Here is a 24,267-nt window from a genome sequence, read left to right as displayed (position 1 = left end):
AGCATGGGGTTTGTAGCATGGGTACTATAGTCTCAGTGAAGCCACGGCTGTAGGAATATATTTGCCTTTGAGTGTGTTCGTTACCTCACTAATTAACTGGAACTGCTCACAGGCTCAGGGTCAGCACCTGCATAAAAGCAGAGCTTGTACAAGTGCTTTGCTGGTGCTGGACTCTGTCCTTCATTGGTAAATAACGGAGCATGGCTGTCGTTCTTCAGGTACAGGTTTGATGATTTATTTCACATAACAGTTTAATAATGTGTCATCAAATCCTCCCTGTTTCTTTCCCCTTGAAAGGCTCTGGTTGATTTGGTGGCCGGTTTTGGGAGGAATCCTTTTGCTGTCAAGGCTTTGGGAAACCTGCAATTGCAAACTTTGAGATCTTGAAATTTTTAAATCAACTCGGAAACAGTTAAGCACAAACTTCTTTTCCCATCCCGTTCCTCTTTGTTGTTGTGTGAATGGATAAAACCACCACATGGCCCGATCTGGTCACCAGGACGTGACACTGACCGTTCCCGTGGTTCTTTCACTCTCTTATTTACCGAACAAGACTGTTTAGGTGATTGGGTTTCAGGTCTTTCATTGAGGATACTCCCAGAGAAGCAAAGAAAATAGTGAAAGGAAGAATGAGGATTCATTAGCGTGGGGCTTGATCTGTGCGTCAGGGTAGATGAGGATATTTTGATTTGGGGGTAGATAGAGAACATTGCTGGAATTTAGGCTTTCTACTTTTAAATGTGATTGTTATTTTTCAGCCCTTCTAGTCCCTGCTGACGTTTTTAAGCCATTTTCATTTAGATTGAATTTGGGCTTCTGCTCAAGTGCAGTACATTGCTGTGGCGGGGACCATAATTTGTCACGTCCTCATGTGCTCACAGAGGTGATGCTCGGGGAAATGGACTTGGAAAGTGGTTTTGCTCTGCATTTGGAAACATGGAGACCTTTGTCAAGCTGCATGCATAGCTGCGATGAGCTAAACTTCATTTTCTCCATAGTTTGCTAATGTCATTGTCTTCCACACCCAGCCGGTGCCAGGGCGTGCTCTCCCTCCCCCAGCATCAGGTTGAAACTCCCTTTTCATTTCATCATTAGCGAAAAAGCAGAGCCAGGTGGAAGCAAATCTCTATTCCTGCCTCTAGGATCATGTAAAACTGGAGCATCACGTGAGTGGCAGTCTTTGCAGTGCTGAGGAAGATGAGTGCTGGGCAATGCCCACGGTTCTGCTGGAGAAAACAGCGTGGTTACTGTTGGTCTCTAGCTGGCAAACATCAGCCTCGCAGAGCCGGGTGATTTTTTCACTCTGACAGTCACAAACGTTGATAAGAGACTGAGAATCTGGAGAAGCCACTGTCAACCCCGGGCTTTTATAAAGCACAGAAAGATGGGCTGGGATTGGTTTGTTTGTATTATGGTTTTGCTTATGGCGTGCCAGAAGATGAACACACACACACACACACACACACACACACACACACACACCCCACCATGAAGAGTCTCCTGTTGCTCCGATGAAGGCACAGCCTAAAAAAGAATGCAACAACAAACAATGGAAAAAAAACAAAACCAGATATTTGTCCTATTCAGTGTGTTCAGTGTGTGCTGCTGCAATGTCTCCAAATGCAAAGATTTGGAAAGAGGTGTGAGTGATGCTCTCCTAATGCTGCAGCTAAGGCCCATAAATGATCTCCCTGTGCTCCCTCCTTCCCAGCCCTCTTTACCCAGCACAACTGAGCCAGAAAAAAGCTGGAAAAGATAGAAAGACTTTACGGCCCTCTTGTTGGTGCGGGAGCCACCAGGGCAGTGCTTCCTGCAGAGACTCCCTGGGGCTCTTCGAAGCGCCGGGCACCTTTGCTGGTTACAGGACGGAGCTGCTCTGTGAGGAGCTGCTAGCAGGGGTTGCAGCCAGGGAGCACTAAACACAGCTCTAAGTGCAGATGAACAAGTTATGTTGGTGCCAATGCCACTAACTGTTTTTAAAGACCTGGTTAGAAAGCACAGCTTGCTACTCCAGCTGTCAAAAATGGATCAGTTTTGCAGTGTATGTAAGGAACTTGCATCCCAGCTTACTGTCGTGCAATGCATACCTTCTTCTGTCTCATCTCTGGCTCTGATCTTGGAATAGATCCCAACAGCCCTTACTGATGTGCCATTTATTTGACATCCTAGATTTATCACTATGTAAGTGGGCAGGAATTAAGTTCCCAGACTTTGAAACAAACATATTTGAGTCTGCGTGAAGAATACACCTAACTAAACGCAGGTAGTGTTTGCTTTGGACTGAAAAATGAACCAAGCAGATGAAGACAAGCTGAACTTCCAAAGTGCCTTAATTTGAGTTTTGCATTTTGTGAACTGTAGATGACCTAGGGAAGATGCTCCAGGATCCAAGGGACAGGGACGAGGGAATGTCTAGGGACCTGTGGATAAGAAAAGGGAGGATGGCTGCTGGTGGTGTTTGTAATTGGATACATGCTAATGTGGCAGATGAAATTTAGTGATAAATGCAAAGTATTGCATGCAGGGAAAATGAACCCTAATCATGCATTTACATTGATAGGTCTTAATTGCACTATTATCACTCATATAAGAGCTCTTGGAGTTCTTGCAGAGTTCTCAGAAACAGCAGTGCAGTACATGTCTGGAGGCAGCAAGGCAGATTGAGTGTTAGAAAAATTGGGAAGCAAAAGTTAAATAATTATTGTATCAGTCCAAATCTGTGGTGTGCCTCCATCTGGCATGCTGAACACAATTAGGTTAACCCATCAGAACACAGTAGGTGACCTAGAGATGGTACAGAGATGTATGTAGCTGCTTCCATATTCAAAGTGAAGAAATAGATTGGGACTCTTCAGTTTGGAAAAGAGACCATGTAGTGACGGATGTGACAGAAGCCAATAAAATCACGAATAGTATGGGGAAGTAGAATAGGGAATTATTGTTCACTATCCCTCATTACTAAAGAGCTAAAGGTCATCAAATGAGATAAAGAGAATTCAAATAACTTTTGGATCTGATATAGAAGACACCTGGGATTTCTTAAAGAGATTAAAACTGTCAGTAGGGTGTAATCTAAGCAAGGACCGAGACTTAATGAAGATGGCCAGGATATGAATAGGTAAAAAATCACCTCAAGAAAATAATTAGGAGTATATAGAGAGTCTACAAGTGTTAGAAGATCAAATAATAATGACTTAGTCTTCTTAGCGATGGAGAGCAATGGGAGTATGAGAATTTACCTCAAGGAGACTGGAGGAAGGATCTAGAGGTACTTCACCTTAAAAAACTGCAAAAGAAAGATGGAGAAAGTAGACTTCTATGCACTTTTAACTGGAGTTAAGATTAAGGATAATCTGGCTATGATTCTACCTTAAAAGTACTGCTTTGCTTCTTTTTCAACAAGTAGGATTACGTAAGAAATGTTAAGTGGGCCGAGACCGAGGTCTGTTCAGCTTCAACTGGATTCCAGCACATGTCCAGCACAGAGGAGGAGCAGGGCAGGCACATCCCATGCTGCCTGATGCCTGGTATTTTCCAGCTTTTGTATGCTGCACTTAGTGAACATGGCTGCGTGTGGTAAGACAGTAAGACTGAGAAAATAGAAATGGAAAAGCCCATAGATGAAGAAGAAGCATGATTATAGTTGAAATAATTGGATGGCCTTGGTATGGGAACTGCAGGAATAGGATGAAATCAAGTAATACATGACACAGATGTGTAATTACGGAATTATGACACGTTTGTCTCTAAACCAAAAGATCGTTGGCCAGCAGCCACAAGGACCAAGTGAATCTATTTGTTCAGGCTTTGGCCTGCAAGTAGTCCCAAGGAAAACTAATATGGTCTTAATACATTTAGGAAATGTATTAAGACTAGGCTTACTAGTCAAGTCTAGGGGGATACTAGGCAAGTCCAAGGGGATACCAGCATGCACTGAGATAGTGAAAGGCACTGGGGAAACCTCGTCTTTGTGAGCGGGGTGGTGATTCACGATGATGAAAGAAAGGGTAGAAGACTGCTTAGAAGGCAGTTTTCACTGGGTTCTCAGAGATGGATGGATTTGTCAAGGCAGGAAGGCCACCAGGGGCATTTTTGCAGGTTTCTGTTAGATCTTGTTGTTCATCAGATCATTTATGATTAAACAATCTGGAAGAGGTGGTGACTAAGCAGGTTGCACAGTTTCTCAATAATATGAATACAGTAGAGATGAAGACTATGAAGAATTGTAAAAATGATACCCATGATGGAGGTATGAAATGCAGAGTACGCAAATGTAAAGTAATGCATGTTGGAAAAATTAGTTTTTACTTTGCATGCCCTGTAAGTGATGCTGAGCTAGTTATTATCATTCAGGAATGTGAGTTCTGTGAGAATTCAGGTCTGTGAGTGTGTGAGCTCTGTGCTCCCAGAGGAAGAAGAAATTAACAAACCCCAAACCAAAGCTGAAATTGAAAGTTAGCATTTATTAGGAAAAGAAGAGAACAAAACCGGAACAAAAAAGTCCCAATCTTGCTATATAAACCCATTCCAAATAAATCTTGAACATGCAGCTGTACCTCCACCCCCTCTGCCATACCTCAAAGGATGTAGTAGAATTGAAAATGGTGTGGAGAAGGTAACGATAAAAAGAAACTGGAGGATAAAGATTACATCATTCAGTAAAGATAAAGATTGCAAGGACAATCAAAAGGCTTCTGTATGAGGAATTATTGAATAGACTTAAAGCTCTTCAACCTCAAAAGGAGACGGCAGAGGGGATATCAAGGTCTTGAAATCATGAGTGGTACGGAGAAGGTGAAGCAGGCGTAATTGTTCAGTGTTTTTCCACTGTGAGAACAGATTTTAGCAATTGAAAAGGTCAGACAGCACATAAAAGGATGCACTTTTTTACAGAAAGCATGGCTAAACTGTGGTTCTCCTGGCTGCAAGATGCTGAAGGTACCTGAAGGTTGGTTGGCATCCATGGCACCTTAGACTAGGTCATGAAGAAATAACTCATCAGTGGCTATTAAAGCAAAGATGGTGGCGGTGTCAGCCCTCCTGGGGACTTGTGTTCTGCAGATCAGAAACAATCCAGTTTAGGGGAATAGGTTATTCAAAGTGATAACACACATCATAGGGATTTGTGTTAGAGCTGGCCCTATTTAACGTCTTATTAATGAGCTAGGAGGAGAGAACCACCCCTTTACATGGGGTGGTTTGCAAAGACAAAGATCTAGAGGAGTTTTTAAGAAAAACAAGAAATAAAAAGAATCCTAAGCTTGTGTGGACTACAGACCAAAGAAGAAAAATAGAAAATGCTGGCTGGCCCTGGCTGGTGGCAGAGACATGTGATTAGGGTGGAATATTTAAATTAGATGGGTATTTCCAGATCATCCTGACATCAAGAGGGTGATTGTGAATTTGACCATAAGCTTCAGCATTCTTGATCTCAAAATCCATAATGCCAGCTTAAAACTCTGTTGGGTTCTTATGGCTTGCGAACCTGAAGGATGCATTACGTTCATTTTTTCAGGCTGGGTTTCTTAATTGCTAGAGCTGAAGTCTTCTTTAAAAAAATAAATATAAAATAGGGTCAGGATCTCTTCTAATCACTTGATTTGATGAACAAGGGACCCAAAAAGTACCAGTGGTCAAAGAAATTGGCTGTGCATGTAGAGATGCCTCATTTTGCAGGGAGATACCATAACTTCCTCAATACTGGTAAGCCCCCAGTTGGATGGCTTGTCCATTGGACGCTCATGAAAAGTGTCCATGAGCAAGTGTTTTCTGTATGGGGCCTTAACGGAAAAGAAAATGCAGGCCTAAGGGGTTTGTGATTGTAAAGGCAAAATGTCACCTAGCAGGGGTCATAATAAACAGTATGAAATAGCTGAAGTTTGTGGCTGTTGGAGGGGAGCCTCTGAGTGAGAGAGGGTGTAATGCTGAGGCAATTAACAGTTGATGGGCTCCCACAAAAATTGTATTAATTCCTTCTGAGGAAGTAATGGATCTTCCCTCGATGACTTTAGAGCAGGTCTGGAGCAGGCAGCTGAGACTCACCAGCAGGACCAGCCTTTCACAGAACAGGAAGGTTTTAGCAAAATAATTGTTGGGTGTTTCCCATCCAGGTTTTAAACTTTAGGAAATGATGTTTGAAGTCAGGGACAAGGTATGGATGTGGCCTGATCCTTAGGTATTGCTTACAGAACAACTGTAATGATCAATTTGACCTGGCAAATTGTAGGTTGGAGGACTTGCCTCTGAGAACGTGAGATGGGCTGAAGTTGTGAAGGACTTCAAACAGCAACAGAGCACCTTGTGTGGAGATGTCTTACTGATTACGGCCTTTGTCTCCTACCTGGGATACTTCACCAAGAAATACCGGCAAGACCTCCTGGATGGAATCTGGAAGCCATATTTGCACCAGTTGAAAGTAAGCCCTGCTTTCTTTGAAAAGCAGTTGTTACTGTGCATAACATGGCCATAAGGGGAGTCTGTTGTCCATAGGGGGTCTCCTAAGTGAGGTCCCACCAAGCTGCACTGAGAAGCAAGTCATAGCCATGCTTGATTCACTGCTCTCTGGGAAAGACATTGTGGTCTCCTTGATCCATGCAAGTGACCCCATTCTCCCATGGACAGAGGAGAAGTCCCAGTGCAGCATCTCAAACATGGAGCCCAGTTGCCAATTTGTGCAGGAGTCAGGGATAGCCCAGAAAGAGAGATACGGTATGGAAAAGGGACTGCTTGGAGCAGGCAGAGCTCAGTGCCAGCTCTTTGGTAGGCTTGGAAAGACTCCAGATGGTACTTCGTGTAGGACATGAGCTCTGTTCATGCTGGTCATGCCTCTCAGCTGGTTTCAAACATGTCTTGCTGTTTTGACCAGATGGAAACCATCATGCTTCAGGTTTGCTTAATATTTCACTAATTTCTACCAGGTACTTCATACATAAGTAAATGCAAGTGCTCTGTCTCCTGCAGGATTGAGCTTTTGCACATCATTACCTAACTGGATGTTATAAATCCTGGTGAAATGCCAACAGGCTTTTAAATAAGGTCACAACTGGCAGTGATGCCCAAATAAAAAAGCCAAGAAAATCAGCAAGTTAGGATGTGAGAGAAAAAAAAAATCATCCTGCTTTCTTAATACAAAAAAAAACCAAAACCTTGGTTACAAAAGGAAGTGTTGTTCCAAAAATGACCTCTCTTGGTGCTTAGAAATTTCACAGAAGTTGCCTGTATTTCCATGTGAAAATTAAAGACCCTTTCTGTTCATATGACTGGCACAGATAACTTTCTGGTTGTCACACCCAGAAGTGGCCTCCCATGTCAGAGAAGTGTTTCTGGAACTGCTGATGCCATTTTGCAACACAACAGCAGGCTGATGAGGGTGTTAATTATATTCTTCCAAGCTGTCATCTCAGAGAGCTTGTGCATAGCAGAGTGTGGTCTGATCTCGCTCAGTGCGGCTGCAGCCGTTTGGGGCTCTCAGTACTCCGCAGGCAAAATCTTTGGGATCCATGCATAATTTATGTTCATTCACAACAGGAGTGGGAAACACTTAATACCAGATCAAAACTACCCTGTAGAATGGCAAGCCACTGACAAATAAGACTTCTCAGTTCTTAATTAGGCTAACTTTGCTTGAATTGTTTTGCTTGCTCATCTCTGGAGTATGTTGCAAGCTGTACTCACCGCCTTGTACTGACACGTTTCTCCTTTCCTGCCAGGTGCCCATCCCTGTAACTCCATCCCTAGATCCTCTGACCATGTTGACAGATGATGCTGACATAGCGGCTTGGCAGAACGAGGGGCTGCCGGCTGACCGCATGTCCACTGAAAATGCCACCATCCTCACCAACTGCGAACGCTGGCCCCTCATGGTGGATCCCCAGTTACAGGGTATCAAATGGATCAAAAACAAGTATGGTGAAGACCTCCGAGTGATCCGAATTGGGCAGAAGGGGTAAACATCATTTTTATCTCATCACAGTATCTTTTAATGGCTATCTGCCTGTCGTATTTGATGAAGAGCGTATGTTTAACTGCAGCCATCAGAGCCAATTACATTGAGGAAAACCCTCAAATGTATTTGTGCATGAGCTGCTTATTCATTACCAAAATGATAGAGATTCCTCATTAAATAGAGGGGCTGTTTAGTTCTCGGCCAAGTTACCATAGAAACTCCTCTGAAACGGAGAATGAAAAGAGCGACGTGCTGGAGGCTGAGCTCCACGTAAGACTATGTCGTCCTCCCGCAGCTTCGTGCTGCGTTGTGTCCTGACTCTTTTACCCAGGCAGATGAGTGGAGCTTCCTACAGGTTGGACGAAGGGAGAGGGTGAAACTGGCTTGAGGCTTTCTGTTCCCTGAGACCCAGATGGGCTAACTCTGCTCCCACGTTGGCAGCAGCTAGGAGGTTTTCTTCATGGCACCTCTGCCTTGTTCCAGCCAAATCTTTTGTGGGAAGGCTTTTCCACTCGGCTCTTATCTCTCGTCAGAGCATTGTTTTCTGCTGTATCAAGTCACACTGATTTCTACCCACTAGTAAGGACTCCCAGCTGGAAGGAGCAGACCCACAGTTAGATTCCTGCCTGGACATGAGCCCTGAGACTTTTTATATATATATATATATATATATATATATATATATATATATTTATATACAGAACAAAGCATTGGCAATAGGTGAGAGTGGCTTGAGAGCTCAGTGCATGGGTCTGATCTGTTGTCTCACCATGTCTTGGGGTTGCCCAGGTTGTTCCACTGGTGCCTACTCTGCTTTCCTCATAGAAAATAACAAGAAGTTATTAGCTTTGCTCTCACGTGGGCTGACAATACATTTGGAAACTTCTATATTTTTTCATAGAAGCAAATTTCTGTTTCCTGGCCAACCAGGTCACCATGCCTTGCAGTTATTCAGGAGCTTGGGGAAAAGTAAGGATGCCAGAGGAGACACCTAGCTACAAACCTCCAGGTTGGAACAGGAGAAATAGACCCCGTAACATTCATATGCTGCCATTACAGGCATCAGTACAACCATAGAACATCTTTTTCCCCTCCTGGCCACATACCAGCTAGAGAGTACTCTGAGAGGGGAGTTTTGTGTGAGGTTCCGATGTTTTAGCCAGTGGAATTAGCTGAGTGGTTCCTCTGATGGGGTAGCAGCAGTCGGTGAGCACCCTCCCCGCCTGCCCAGGGTCCTGCTCTCCTCTTTGCAGAGAAGTAAGTTGCGTTAAATGCAGAGCAGCCCCAAAGGAGCGAGCACAAGTGTGTGACCCAGTGCAGAGCATCCCTGACCAGCAGTTAGGCACTGTGCAGAGGAGTCCAATTTCCTTGTGAGGAAGGAAGAATTAAATGATAGTCACACTGTCCTAAACATGTCCTTAAACCCTGTGCACAACGGAGCTGCAACCTGCTCTTCTTCCTAGCTGTTACGCAAGGTTAACTGCACCAGTGGATTCTGGGGGAAAACAAAGTGTTTGATAAAAACAAAGCAAACAGTCTGAGCCTTTTCTGTTCTCTGCTGCCCATGCTCTTTCCTTGAGAAAGAAGATGCAGTTGTTACTGCTTGTCCCTGGGAGACCTGAGATCCCATTCTCTCTGTTGGACGGCCAAGACTTTGCCCCTTTCCACACTGCGTGTCGACACCATCGACACCAACTCTTCCTCTCTAGCAAGTTCTGGTACGTGCACATAGCTGCCTTCACAGTGCAGAGCCCCCATCTGTCCCCTTCATGGCCCCCTTGTTGCAAAGCATCGCATCCAGCCTCGCCATGATGGGTGCCACCACTGTCTCCCACAGGTATCTGGACACGATGGAACGAGCCCTGGCTGCGGGTGAACTGGTTTTGATTGAAAACCTGGAGGAATCTGTGGATCCGGTTCTGGGGCCATTACTGGGGAGAGAAACGATCAAGAAAGGAAGGTGAGCTTCTGGAAGGTTTAATGGCATGTGTGCTTCCATCGTGGTGTTTGGGATCTTTGTGCTGTTGTGCTCTCCTTTTCTGACCTCAAATTGTGTGCTCGTCTATGGCAGCACTAACATCCTCCCTTCAGAAGTGAGAGCATTTTAAATCAGGCAGTCACAGGCAATTCAGTCAAAGGATGGCTTTGAAATAAACCTGGCTTTTTCATTTAGCTGGACAGTGCCATTCAAACCTCATGTAAAAGTGAGACCTTTTGTATAACGACCTTGGTGTCTGTAATTGGCAATCTTGGTGCTGAACTATTACCAAAATAGCTATTGCTGTTGTGAAGAAAAAGTAACCTTGGATTTTAGCAAACACTAAATCATTTAGGATTACAGCTACAGATGTAAGCATTAGGAATATATAAGTGTTTCTTAATGAGGGCAAGTTCTTCATGGCAGCCACTGGTCATCCTCCAGCCTGGAGGAGTTCAGAGAGAGGGGCAGCAAGGGATTGACATTTTTGTGCAAAATGAGCACATTTTTAGAATGTGCTCAAAGGCAACCAATAAAACCTTGTGCTCAGCACTAAAGTTGGATCAGGGACTCTTTTGATGCTGTTTCTCCAGTTTTTGCAGAGCAGAGTCGCCTGCCTTTAGAAGGATGCACATTGCTTGGGCTTCTCCAAGTCTGTGCCTCCTGCAGCACCCCAACTGCAGCCCTGCTTCTGGCTTTCAGAAGTAAAGAACAAAATCCTGGCTAAGTGCTGGATCTCCCATTCCTTAAGTTCCTTAAGGATCGTTTCCTTACTTAACTGTGGGTTTAAAGTTTTCCAGGACCAGTTCAACTCCCAGTAGTTTGCTGTAGAACTCACAGATGGCCTCTGGTAGTCCTGGCACAGGAAGGCTTCTTAGAATCAGGGCACTCCCGGACACTGCCATGAACTGCTTGTGCTGTGTGATCTCTCTCTGCCTCATTTTCCCAGCTGTAAAAGCAATAGAGGTGGTCAAGAAGAGACTTCGTCAGCTGATGTTTGACAGGAAAGTGTATTCAAATTCCTGTGGTGACACCACTGTTTCCATTACAGCCCAGCTGCATCTATGAAAGCATCACTATTGTCCTCATACATGTCCAGTTCCCCTTTTCCTCGGTTTCCCATGTGTGTTGCCAAACCTGGGTTCAGAACACCTCAGTTCCTGGGTCCCAAGTGATGTTACCTCCCAGGAATGGCACCAAGCTGCTCTCTGAACCCAGCTTCGTTGCTCAAGCTCAGTGCAATCAACCAGCCTGGCTCAAGCCCACAGACCAGACAATTTTAGCTGTAGCCAGTTAGAATTTCAATGCTGGGAGGCTTTTCTTCCGTGTAACACCAGCCTTAGGCAGAATATGGTCTCCATATAAAGCAAGGAAGGTTCCTGGCTCATACTGACCACCCCAGTGCTGGAAACTGAGTCTTCTCAAAGAGAGTCCGAAATTCAGGGGCAGGACTCTGGGGTTTTTATCCTAAATCAGGAGTGTTTCAAGTGTGTCCAATTTCAAATACTTTCTGCTTTAAAAGTGATTGCTGTGTGCAAAGTCCCATTGCTGGTAGATTCCATTGGCTGATACCACCATTTGTGTTTGGGTGAAACATCCTGGAAGAGATGTGCACTCATTCTGCTGCTGTAATTTCAGGTACATTAAGATCGGGGACAAAGAATGTGAATACAACCCTGCTTTCCGTCTCATCCTCCACACAAAGCTGGCAAACCCACATTTCCAACCCGAGCTGCAGGCACAGTGCACCCTCATCAACTTCACCGTCACACAGGATGGCTTGGAGGACCAGCTGCTTGCAGCAGTGGTCAGCATGGAGAGGCCAGACTTGGAGGAGCTCAAGGTCAGTAGCTGGGAGTTTGCACTAGGAGGCAGTAAAATATTTTTTTTTTAAAAGTAACACAGCTATTTTAAAACAGCATTTCATGTGCAAAGGTATAGAGATCACAGAGCTCTCCGTAAAATCAGGAGATTTCCCTCAGATGAGGATTTTTTTCTTCAACTTTTTGTTTTCTTGGCATTTTGGGAACACTTAAACTGGAATTTCAAGTCTTTTTTTTCCTCCAAAAATTTGGGTAAAAATTTCTCGTCCTATTCCTCTTGTAAGTGGAAACTGAGATTCTCATTATGTCATTTTTCTCTAGACTTTACTTCCAAAATAATATCTGTGGAATTAATCTCACTTAATTTTATGCTTTTATGGTATCAGATTCCCACTGTAAATATTGTGAGGCTGGTAACTATTTTTTTCTGTTCTGGTTCTTCTTCCAACTGTCTTGTAATTGGCCAAAATATTCTCTATCTTTCTCTTTCCTTTCCTTTCCTTTTTTTTTTTTTTTAATAAGTATGGCTTCAGTTTCAATATAATTTTTTGAAGAAAAGCTTTTTTGCTAACAGCACATTTAGCAATGTAATGGATATGTATAATACTAAATATTTACTGAGAGTGGGAATAAATTTACTGCACACATTCAGCCAGGCCAGGCCAGTTTTGTAATAATCTTTTCATTTAATGAGATTCTAAAACACGTTAGCTGTGCAGTCTTAATGATGCATTTCGTTTTAAACAGGCTCATGTGCTAACGAGCCAAAAGATGGCATAAAAAGTACGTAATGAACTGATTTAATGTGTAATCCGTGGTTATCTTGCTGGGACCATGAGGGACCCCGAGCATCTCCATCAGGCACCCCGGCACTCGCTCATCGCCGGCATGCACAGGCTGCGTGCGGGCACTTGCTTTTGCTGATTTGCACAGAAGGGGGTTGTGTGGGCTGACCACGGGGATCACAGCGGTGTCATTAACTGCTGGTGCGTTTAGGACCATTCCTCTTAGCCTCAGCAGCACTGCTGTTAATGGCTGTTGTCACAATAAGAAAGACAAATTCAATATCGTGTGCAGTCATCAAATCCACTATTAGGCTCTGAAAATTTGTAATCTGCAGCACTTCCTCCCATGTTATAAAAGAACTGTGTGTTAGGGAGCAGTGAAAATGACGTGAAATGGGGATCATATCTTTTGGAGTCCTTGCTTCTTCAGGATGTGTGTGCTGTGGAAGAGGAAGGTTGGACACAAGACCATGGAAACCTATCCCTGGGTGTCAGCTATGCCTCCAGCTCCAGGGGATTTGGGGCTTCATGAACACTAAGTAGATATAGATTAGTGTGGGATGCAATTTTCTTTTTCTGTAGGAATATTTAAGACTTTTTTTTTTACCCACTCTGATTCTCTTCTTCTGCCTCTATTTCATTTGCTAACGTGGACAAAACCACTGGGGCTGTTGTCTGATAGCTGTGGGGAGCTCCTTGAAAATATGTGTTTGTATTGCTGGATTCCCCAAAGTAGAGGCCACTTATCAAGGTGTGCTCTGAGCAGTTCCTTATTCCCTGGGACAACAGGGATGGATTTGGCAGCTGGGGAAGGTTGAAGGCTCTGGCGCATGGGCAGATGGAGGTGGCTCTTACAGACCTGTGCAGTAGGTGCTGTTCTCAAAATCTCCTTATGGAGCAACCTTACACATGGAGCCGAGAATTTATTGTTAATAAAATGAACAACTTAATAGAATCATCATAGAATCATAGAATGGCTTGGGTTGGAAAGGGCATTAAAGATCACCTAGTTCCAAAGAGTTTCCTCTAACCTCTATTCTAAATCTCCCTTCTTTTAGTTTAAAACCATTCCCCCTTGTCCTGTCACTGTCTGCTCAAGCAAAGAGTCACTCTCCATCTTTTTTATAAGCCCCCTCTAAGTATTGAAAAGCTGCAATAAGGTCTCCCTGGAGCCTTCTCTTCTCCAGGCTGAACAGCCCCAGCTCTCTCAGCCTTTCCTCACAGAGAGGTACTCCAGACCTCTTGTCATCCTCATGGCCTGCTCTGGACCTGCTCTAACAGCCCCACATCCTTCTTGTGCTGGAAGCCCCATACCTGGATGCAGGACTCCAGGTGGGGCCTCACCAGGGCAGAGCAGAGGGGGACAATTCCCTCCCCTGCTGCCCACCCCTCTGTTGATGCAGCCCGGGATGCAGTTGGCCTTCTGGGCTGCAAGCATGCACTGCCAGCTCGTGTCAAGCCTTTCATCCACCAGAACCCCCAAGTCCTTCTCTGCAGGGCCACTCAGTGAGTTCTTCTCCCAGTCTGTGCTCATGCCTGGGATTGCCCCAACCCAGGTGCAGTACCCTGCACTTGGACTTGCTGAACCTCATTAGTTTCATGTGGGCCCACTTCTCTGGCCTGTCCAGGTCCCTTTGGATGGCATTCCTTCCTTCCGTTGTATCGACTGCACCACTCAGCTTGGTGTCATCTGCAAACTTGCTGAGGGTGCACTCGATCCCACTGTCTATGTCATTGATGAAGATATTAAACAGTACCGGTCCCAGGACAGGCCCCTGAGGGACACCACTCGTCACTGGCCTCCACCTGGGCATAGAGCCATTGACCACCATTCTCTGGGTGCGACCTTCAAGCCAACTCCTTATCCACTGAATTGTCCACCTTTCAAATCCATCTCTCTGCAATTTGGAGACCAGGATGTCATGAGGGACCGTGTGAGAGGCCTTGCAGAAGTCCAGGTAGATCACATTGATTGGTCTTCCTTTGTCAACTGATGCAGTCACTCCATCGTAGAAACCCACCAGATTGGTCAGGCACATTTACCCTTGGTGAAGCCCTGCTGGCTGTCTCAGACCACCTCTTTGTCTTACATATGCCTCAACACCGCTTCCAGGAGAATTTTTTCCATGATCTTGCCAGGCAGAGGTGAGCCTCACCGGTCTGTAGTTCCTCAGGTCCTCCTTTCTGCCCTTATTAAAAAAAGAGTGATGTTTGTTTTTCCAGTCACCAGGGACTTCATCTGACTGCCAGAACTTTTCAAATAGGTTGGAGAGAGGCTTGGCAACTACATAAGCCAATTCCTTCAGGACCCTGGAATGCATGTCATCGGGCCCCATAGACTTGCACGTGTTAATTTTCATCAGGTGGTCTCCAACCTGCTCTTCACTTACAGTGGGTGGGACTTTGCTCCCCCAGCCTCCATCTATGGGTTCAGGAAGATGAACGACATGGGAAGCCTGACTATCAGTGAAGACTGAGGCAAAGAAGTTGTTGAGTACCTCAGCCTTCTCCATGTCTGTCATTGCCAGTTCACCCTTCTCATCCATCAGAGGGGGTACACTCTCCTTGGCCTTTCTTTTCTGAGCAATGTACCTATAGAATCCCTTCCTGTTATTCTCTGCATCCCTTGCCAAGCTCTGTTCCATCTGTGCCTTGGCTTTCCTGATCCCATCCCTACACATCCGGACTGCATCCCTGTACTGTTCCCAGGCCACATGTCCCTGCTTCCACTGCCTGTGCATTTCCTTCTTGCACCTCAGTTTGACCAGCAGGTCCTTGCTTAATCATCCTGGTTGTCTGCCCTCCCTGCCTGCTTTTTTATGCAGGGGGATGGAGAATTCTTGTGCTCTAAGGAAAACATCCTTAAAGAGTCTCCAGCTCTGCTCAGCTCCTTTGTCCCTAAGGACAGTGTTCCAGGGGATCTCAGCTACTAGGTCTTTAAATAGCTTGAAGTTTGCTCTTCGGAAGTTCAGGGCCCTGACTTTGCTCTTCGTCAGGCCCATATTCCTCGAGATCGCAAACTCAACCAGGGTGTGGTCACTGCAGCCCAGACTGCCTCCAATCTTGACCTCTTTAATGAGCTCTTCCATGTTGGTGAGCACCAGGTAAAGTAACGCTTCTCCTCTGGTTGGTTTGTCTAGTACCTGGACCTGGAAGTTACCCTCAATGCACTCCAGGAATCTTCTGGATTGCTCACAGCCTGCTGTGTAGTTTTCCCAGCAGACATCCAGGTGGTTGAAGTCCCCCATCAGGATGAGAGCATGCGAGTGCGATGCTTCTTGTAGTTGAAGCAAGAATGCCTTGTCCACAGGCTCCCGTTGATCAGGCGGCCTGTGGTAGACCCCAGCCACAAGCTGTCCTTTATTGGTGTGGTCCTTAACTCTCACCCATAAGCTCTCAGCCTGTCCGTGGCTGTTTCTCAAAGGCAACTCTTCCCAATCAATTCCTTCCCTAGTGTAGAGGGCAACACCGCCTCCCTTCCTTCCCTGTCTATCCCTTCTGAAGAGTTTGTAGCCCTCTGTTCAAATGTTCCAATGATGTGATCCATCCCACCATGTTTTGGTGATAGCAATCAGGTCATATTTGTCTAATTGCACCATGGTTTCCAATCCCTCTCGCTTGTTTCCCATGCCGCGTACGTTGGTGTAGAGGCATTTCAGCTGGGCAATCAGTCGTATTGCGTTTCTAGAGCCCTCCCTGATTGCATTGGGACAGTTCACAAGTATTTCCCTGCCGTTACTTAGAGTGATGGTGTTCTCACATATGCTTTCTTCGCTCAGAGCTGCATCCCTTTCCCCCACCACATCTAGTTTAAAGCCCTCCTGATATGCCCAGCCAGCTTACTGCCCAGAACTCTCTTGCCCCTTCTGGACAGCTGTGCCCCATCCGGTGTCAGCATGCCCAATCCCTCAAAAGCGCGTCCAGGGTTATTATTAGTCCAATTACAGTAACACCAACACTTTATACATGTTTTCTCAACAGTCTGCATATGGAATCTCTTTCTTCATTATTGAGTCTTTTTGTTCCTTCTTACCTTTGAACTGGCTTTATCTCATCCACAGCATTGCACGCCTGCTACGATTGGTGTGCAGAGTCTGAAGCCTCAGATACCGTGCCACATTTGTACTCTGTCATGTTTTTGTTCTAGAGGTGGTTCAGGCTGTGCAGAATAACTGCATGCTGTGACTCTGAATTAAAGCCAGGCTAAAACAGGTTACACCACTAGGGAGCTGGCTTTGAGACAACCACAGCTCAAAGGAACTGAAACCAGTTCAGGCCAAGGCAAGCAATGCCACGTCCTGAGACCTTCCCTGTCAGGTCTGCAGGTGGACTGCAGCAGTCCACCATCCTGGTCACATGGCTTGCTGGGAAATTCAGGAAGAAAAAGAGCTCTTTAGAAGTGGATTGAAAATACAAGGGTTTTGTTTGCTTGGTTTTGGTTGAATGGTTTGGTTTTTATCTGGTTTGTGATGTTAAGATAGTAGAGTAAACCCAGCAGATAGGACAGGTGGCTGCTGTGGCTCACTGCAGTCTGGTATCTGACCTGGGATGGTGCTGGTAATGAGTCCTGCCAAACTGCCCAGTAGCTCCGGGGGCCTTTTTTTTTTTTTGTTTTTGTTTTTTTGTTTTTCATGAAGCAAGATTTTAAAGGGTTTTAGAATAACCTGTTTCCCTGAACTAGCACTGTTATGTATCAACTGTGAAATAACAGATAATGAGCTCCACTGCAGAAATAAGAAATGATGACCTTGCTACTGCTGAAAACAATAGCAGGATAAAGCTGCAACAGATGCAGGCTGTTGTGGGAAATACAGCATTGTGCGCCCTTCTAAGGGTGCTTTTCAGAAATTGCATGGTGATTACAAGCTATTGGAGCAAAAGTCACACACGTCCTCATTAAGAACTGCAGGGCTTACAGTCTGTGGTCTGGAATAATAGCTTGCAAAATGTCATTTTTCAAGGCATGCTATGCTTGAGTGACAGGAACTTACTAAATTAGCCATGTTAGTTTTCTGTTTCAAGACTTGTGAAATATTTACCACCATGTTCAAACTCCTGTGTGTAATGCCTACAGAACAGGCCTTTAAGAACAGCCATTTATAGCTGAAATACCAATAAACGGCATGCTTCAGTGCACAGTCTGCTGAATAGTTGACTTGACATTAACATAGAATGAGTGTGTGCAGCAAGTATATGAAATTTCAGCCCAAATATTGAAAGATTACTTATTAATGAAAGAGTTAATCTCTTTGAAAGCCTCTGACAACAGAGCAAATATTAGTGGCTCCCTTTTGTGGGATTGGAAGAGGCACGGGGATACACTTCCCATTTCTGGGGATCTTTCAGCCCCTGTGGGTGGTTGGAAGGTTGGGTAGGTTTTCCAGAAAGAGTCTTTGGAGGATTAAATCTGTTGGTTCATGCCACTGAATCTGCCATGGGACAGTTGGTGTGGCCCAGGACCCATTTCATATGCACTGCACGTGCACCATCCCTGCTACTTCATGGAGCTGGCTGATTTCTGAAGGCCTTTAAAACATTATTTTGCAAGTTGTTTGAATCGCTTGGTTGTGTCACTTAAATACAGTGTCTACTTAAAACACTACTCTTTGACAGAGTTTTACATAACAGCATGTTAGTGATTGACTTTATTTTTGTAGAGGACAGTCACCAGGCTTATAACTTAGCAGCATCCAAACCAGATGCATGGCTTTGCTATGAGATGTTTTCTGTCATGCCATTAAAAACAGACATTTGCAATAGGACCCCATAGTGAAATAATATAATGCACCTGAAGGTCAGGAAAGATGCTGTTTCCTTGAGCAAACATGTAGAATAGTGCAGTGACATTTCATAGAAGAGAATCTGTTCTGGAGGACCATTTCAAAAAGAAGCCAGCTGAGTTTTTATTTCCACCATGAACAGTGTTAATCGCTGGTGTTTCTGCAGAAGAGGGAAATGGAACAAGTGGCTGGGGAGAGCCAAGGGAGAATTATTTCACAGAAATAGGAGGAATTTTTGGTAGAATTCAAAAGGTCTGCCCTTGAGGCAAGATGATCGCTGATTGTTTCTGCCTGGCTATCTTCGCATTAACTTTGCAAACCCGTTTTTGTGGGGCCTCCCCTGGCATGTACAGCTTCTCACACAGCTAGCTGATGGGCTGTGAGGTCTTGAGGCCAGGGTCCAACTGGGAGCAGCACTGAGCGAGACTGTGACTTTGCTCAGTTCTGAGCCTGAGATGAGTTGTGCTCATCTCTGCCCTAGTGAGCCTGCCCTTGTTTCACCATCTGCTTTCAGTCCCTCAGCTCTCATTGCCAGCGGGACTGGTGTTGACCTGAAGTGGGGTATGCAGAGCTTCACAGGGGGGTGAGTAGCAGCTGTGTTAGTATGTAGGCTTGCTCCATAGGGACTATCCAGGCTGAATTACGCCTAATAAATAGCTCCTTTTAAGAAAGAGATGCAGGATGTGTGTTTGAGATGGAGGCTGAATGTCTTTTCCTCTTGTTCCATTTCCAGCAGTTTAATACTTTTCTAGTGGAAGGGCTCAGTTCTCCTGATGCTTTCTGTGCTGCTCAGGATTTCTCTGAATCAATGATATGTTAGGTGTGGAGTGATCCTCAGAGCTCTGCCCATATCCAAGAATCATAGAGAGCAGGAATAATCAATATTGGACTGTGGCAATGGCTAGTTAGAAGCCCATCCCTATGTGAAGGTGGTTAATCCTTGCTTTACTGCATGTTTTGTGGCTAAAACTTTCTGCATTGGTTATTTGCAGTCAGATCTCACGAAGCAACAGAATGGATTCAAAATCACCTTGAAAACATTAGAGGACAACTTGCTCTCTCGACTGTCATCGGCATCTGGGAACTTCCTGGGAGACACAGCATTGGTGGAAAACTTGGAGATCACTAAACAGACAGCAGCAGAAATTGAAGAAAAGGTAAAAAGACAGTGATAGCCCAGAGAAAAATGTGTATGATGTTATCCTTAAGGGTTTGTGGGTGAAACATAGCTTTTTTGCTATGCTGGTCTCTATGACTTTTGCTGAGTAGCAAATAGAAAGTGGTATAAATTGAAGTGCTCTCCATTCTGGCCAGCTTCAAGCTATTTAATTCGTTGGAGCTTTTGTATGTTAAATGGCCTATTTAAGACCAAGAGAAAATGGCAGTGCCTGATGTAAAGATGATAAAATTTACACACTGTAGCAAGGCAGCTTTAAACTGCTCCAGCATAATTCTGAGTACATCACACTTCTTCAATTAGGTTGCGTTTTAGTACTGACAGGGGACTGTAGAGTTTGTGATCTCAAGTAAATCTGCAAGAACTTGGGTATTTCATACCCATCCGTTCCTTAAGGTGTAAATCAGCTGTTGCAATGGCTGTGCACTGTCAGTATTGTCACTTACCTGGGTCACCTAGCTGGCCACATGGGGATAGTTAAATGCATGGTGGTTTTGCCCTGATGCTGAGGGAACTTGAGAAATGTTGTCATGACAGGATTGCAATAGGACCTCTGTCAGACCATCCTCAGCTGCTGCCCTCCCCAGTCCTTTCATCTTCACAGCCTGCACTTGTCCTCCAGCCCGTGGGTCCATGCTGCCTGGGTAGGTTACCCATGTGCTCAGGTCAGGCTGGAACTGCCTCCACATGAAAAAATTGAATGATTTCTGCTAGCTCTTTATGGGACATCATATGCATCCAGCTTCCTAAGGACAGTATGCTCAAAGGGCATGTTGAAGGGATGTTTTGACATGGCAAGGTTGGCATCTCCCTATTGAAGTAAATGTTCTTGATGTGCTTCAGCTTCTGAACAAGATGAGGCTGGAATGCTGGTCACTGCCAACTCTGTGGCAATGGGGATGAATGTTGGACTTTGGATTTGTTTTTTTATGATTTTGGTACCCACATGGAAAGCAATCTCAGGACAATGTTAGAACTCTGCTTCTCAAGTCAACCCCTCCTCTGTTCCTGGTTTGTCTACACAAAATAGTGTTCAGCCAGTATTTTCTTTCCTATACCAATTCTCCCCACTATGTTTAAGAAGAGCAACTGTCTTCCCCACCTCTGGCTTTTATGCTATTAGATTTAGTAAGTATTTTGTGGGTAGCACAACTGAAAGTAGTCTAAGTCTAGGCTAGACCCTGACATCCCTGTGTAGTCAGTGAAGAGATGTAGGTGCTACCAGAGAGGGCATGGGGATGAGGAAAACTCATCTGACATTCTGACATGGATGGGTGTGTTAAGTATGTTCATGGCCCATGCAGGTGTTTGTTTCTGGAAGAAACTTTGCAGATGCTTTTTTTTTTTTTTTTTTTTTTTGAGATTCTACAGCCCATCGTTGCTTTCAGGGACGTGCAAACAGACTAATCCCATGGATCCCAACACATGTGTTGGTTGCACACAACAGATTAAGGCTCAGTCGGAGCTTCATTGGGAAGGTTTGGTGTGCTCGTATCAGCTCAGGTCATGGCAGAGAGAGGCCCAGCAGTGTGCATTTTGCTGGGGGCTGTGTTGTGCTCTGCAGGTTTGTACCACACATGCTTGAGCCCCTTTCTGCCACGTCCCCACTGAATGGTTCGCTGAGCTAGTTGGATCAGCGCTGAAAGACACTTATGACTGTATGTAGTCTGAGCCTAAAATAATCCCCAAGAGAATCAAGGATGTCACTTTATGATGCTGAAGTGGAATTAAAGAATGAATAGGACTGAGAAGTTAGAGTGATGTATCTGCCAAAAGGATTTTCACCATATCCATCACAGCAGCTGTGCTGACACCTGACCATCCAGGCAGGGGTGCATTAGATGCTGGAGAAGAAAGGCAGCAAATAGCCATTAAATAGTAGCAGTTCTCAGCCTTGGGGGAAGCTGTCTCAAAAGAAGCACTGTCTGTTCAACCCTGTGTTATTAATGATTTGCACAGGAGGGGGGCAATTAGCAGGAGAAGCTCACTGATGATGAAAATAATTCCAGTTAGTGAAGAGCAGGAACTGTAGTGAGAACTCAGGAGGGGGGGCTTGGGGAAGCAGTGGACTGGACAAAGTGAGGATAAATGCAGTTAAATGGAGAATATACCAGAGGAAGGCGGTTGCTAGGAGCAAATGGCTCAAGCCTGGTGCACCATGGTCTGGAGAGCAGAGACCACATGCCAGTTGCCCACTTCTTGACCTAGCATCTTTGTGGCAGATAACAACCTTCCCCTGAGCTGCAGATTCACTCAATTTGCAAGGATTTTTTCACCTTAGTTTTGCTCTGTGTTTTCCTTCCAGGTCCAGGAGTCAAAGGTGACTGAAGCCAAGATTAACGAGGCAAGGGAGCACTACAGGCCTGCAGCCACGCGGGCCTCTCTGTTGTACTTCACCATGAATGATCTCCATGCCATCCATCCCATGTACCAGTTTTCTCTGAAGGTACTGTCCCTGCTCCCATGGCAGCAGGAGGCAGCTGAGCTCCTTCCTTCTCTTACCAAGCATAAAAGTTTTCTCTAGAGGGTATTTGAGAGTATTTGAATAAGAAGGTGATCTAATCCAATTCCTTCTGCTGCTTTGATTTTATGAAAAAAACAATCTTTGTAAGTCTACCTATATTATTATTAGTACGAGTTGTGAGAGTGTTTAGTGATTACTGGGAAACATTTGTCTGATACTTCTTGCAAATGATGAGCAGAGCGCGTTTATCTCTGCCCATGGTGGTAGGAATGGTGTTTTATCAGTGAGCCTCCAAGACCCAGTGATGAGCAGCATGAATGTTGAAGGAAAAGGTCCATCTGTGCTGCATATTGTGTGTGGGCTGGCATCTGTATTTGATTCTGCATTTGCTGGTCATCTCCACCTCAGGTGGTTAGAATGAGATCAGGTTAGATCAGCCTTAATTAGCTTTTCTTTCTTTTCCTTGGTTTCTTTCTAAGCAAGTGAACTGAAGTCACAGTCACAGTGAAAAGTCACTGTCTGACTTAGAGGTGCATTAACAGCCTTTAGTACTAAAAATTCAAGAAGTTTTTTGCAAAGCAGAACTCTACAAGCCATTTGTTATCTCCTCCATATGCACAGCCTTTTTGTCCTGGCAGATCAAGATGAGCAATGGATCTGAAACAGATCATCTTGGGAAAGAGCCAATAAAGTACTTTTTTCTGTGTATTTTATATATTTATGCACAGAGATTTTGCACAGCGTTTGGAGTCACTTTCTCCCTCAGTTAATCTTGCTTTATGTTTGCATTTAATTCTGTATCTGTGATGTCATCAGGGTCATAATGTCTGTGCAGGTATTTCATAAGTTAATGAGAATTGCTGCAACCCTTAGCAATTATTCAAGATCTTGATCTTGAAACAGTCCTGACTTCCCAAATGACACAGTGTTAAAACATTAAATCGCTCTCTAAATACAGTCCTGTCCCGCTGCAACCACAACACCGGGGATTTATTGCCACCTTTTGTACAAAAGGCAAATCATGCCCACTTCCATTTGTCCGAGACAAGAACAGCTCAAACAGCCGGGGCTAAGGAGCCTAGATGCTTCCTACAGTACGGTTGCCAAAACCTTTAAGATAGTCAACAGCATGGTGTGACCCCAGACCTGGCATCTGCATATGGTTGGTATAGATATTATGTACGTGACCTGAATGCTCACCGCCTGTCAGTGTGAGCCCACACGCACGCTTAGCTACAGTTTGGAGGAGCCCTCACATGGGCTGTGTTCTTGCTCTTCTCACAATGTCATCCAGTCATCAGACAAAAGAGGGGGACTCCAACCTTTTCTACAAGGGTCTTAGACTAGAAATCCAGATGGGATTTGTGGGCATCTTACCAGCTGGCAGGCTCAACTGCAGGCATGCTCATGGTGGCAGTATGGACGCCCAATGGGGATGATGTTGGGAGAGAGCCCACTTCTTGCCCTGTGCTCCTAAAATAAATGCAGAACAGACATAGCCAGAGGGGCTGTGCTCCAAAGGCCTTGCTGTTTTTTTTTTTTCTTGTCAACCTAGAATATCCTCTGCTCAGCAAAGTGTCACTCTGTAGTGTGTGGACACATTACGTACAGAGCTGGAAATGGTGTCCCTCCTTTGGAGAACATTCCAACCTGGAGCTGTTTCTACTAGAACACCTGGAGAACATTTCCAACATGACAAGTTGATGGCAATGTAATTATCACTGGTCCTAGTGAAGGGGCTGAACGTCCTACTTGCCACGTGGCAGCAGAGCCCAGCAGGAAGGCAGCAGCTTTTGTGGGAATGGTCGTGTTTCCAAGTTTCTTGGCTAGCTTTGAGATACTGGCTTTCCCCTTTTATGGCAAGTATGAGTGGGCTGAGACTCCACTTGCCGCAATGGAGGAGCAAAATCTTTAGAGTGAAATATACGCCCAGTGGTGAATTCATAGCTCCTGTCTTTGGTTCATGTTTGAGCTTCATGTGATCAGTTGTTTTCTGCTCCTTGGCTGGTGGGAAGGGGGGCTTCTCTCAAACCATCTCCTTTATCCTGGAAGCTCCTTAGGCAGAACCCCTCTTTCTGTGTCCTGTTTGTTCTGCCCAAGACAGTGGGGCTGTCTTGGCCCCTGCACAGCTTCTAAGGACCTGCTGCAGTAAAAATGGTTCTGGCCAGCAGAGCCTCTGGTTATTTATTGAAGAGTTCCATTTTTATGTTTTAATGGATGGAAAACACTTTTTGTTACAGGAGAAAGGTGTTTTGGGGAATGGAGGGTTAAATGAGATGGCATTGTAATCGAGTAGTTCTTCTAAATGGTTTCTT

The 24,267-nt window shown here is 45.0% G+C and overlaps 1 protein-coding gene across 6 annotated transcripts in view; it reads left to right on the top strand.

The window, feature by feature from the left end:
- Window positions 1-24,267, top strand: part of DNAH9 (dynein axonemal heavy chain 9) — a 210,146-nt gene that overhangs the window by 106,333 nt on the left and 79,546 nt on the right. For 5 of the 6 annotated variants that reach the window (XM_080560625.1, XM_080560623.1, XM_080560622.1 and 2 more), the window contains 6 exons: window positions 6,227-6,415; window positions 7,710-7,945; window positions 9,783-9,905; window positions 11,562-11,766; window positions 19,304-19,468; window positions 21,794-21,934. In XM_080560625.1, the coding sequence (XP_080416751.1) occupies window positions 6,227-6,415; window positions 7,710-7,945; window positions 9,783-9,905; window positions 11,562-11,766; window positions 19,304-19,468; window positions 21,794-21,934 (1,059 nt within the window). The remainder of the gene's footprint in view (window positions 1-6,226; window positions 6,416-7,709; window positions 7,946-9,782; window positions 9,906-11,561; window positions 11,767-19,303; window positions 19,469-21,793; window positions 21,935-24,267) is intronic. The other variant, XM_080560624.1, reaches the window with a different exon arrangement.

This window comes from Anser brachyrhynchus (assembly GCF_964034855.1).
Source record: "Anser brachyrhynchus genome assembly, chromosome: 18".
NCBI classification, from domain to species: Eukaryota; Metazoa; Chordata; class Aves; order Anseriformes; family Anatidae; genus Anser; species Anser brachyrhynchus.
This window is presented reverse-complemented; position numbering and strand designations above follow the sequence as displayed.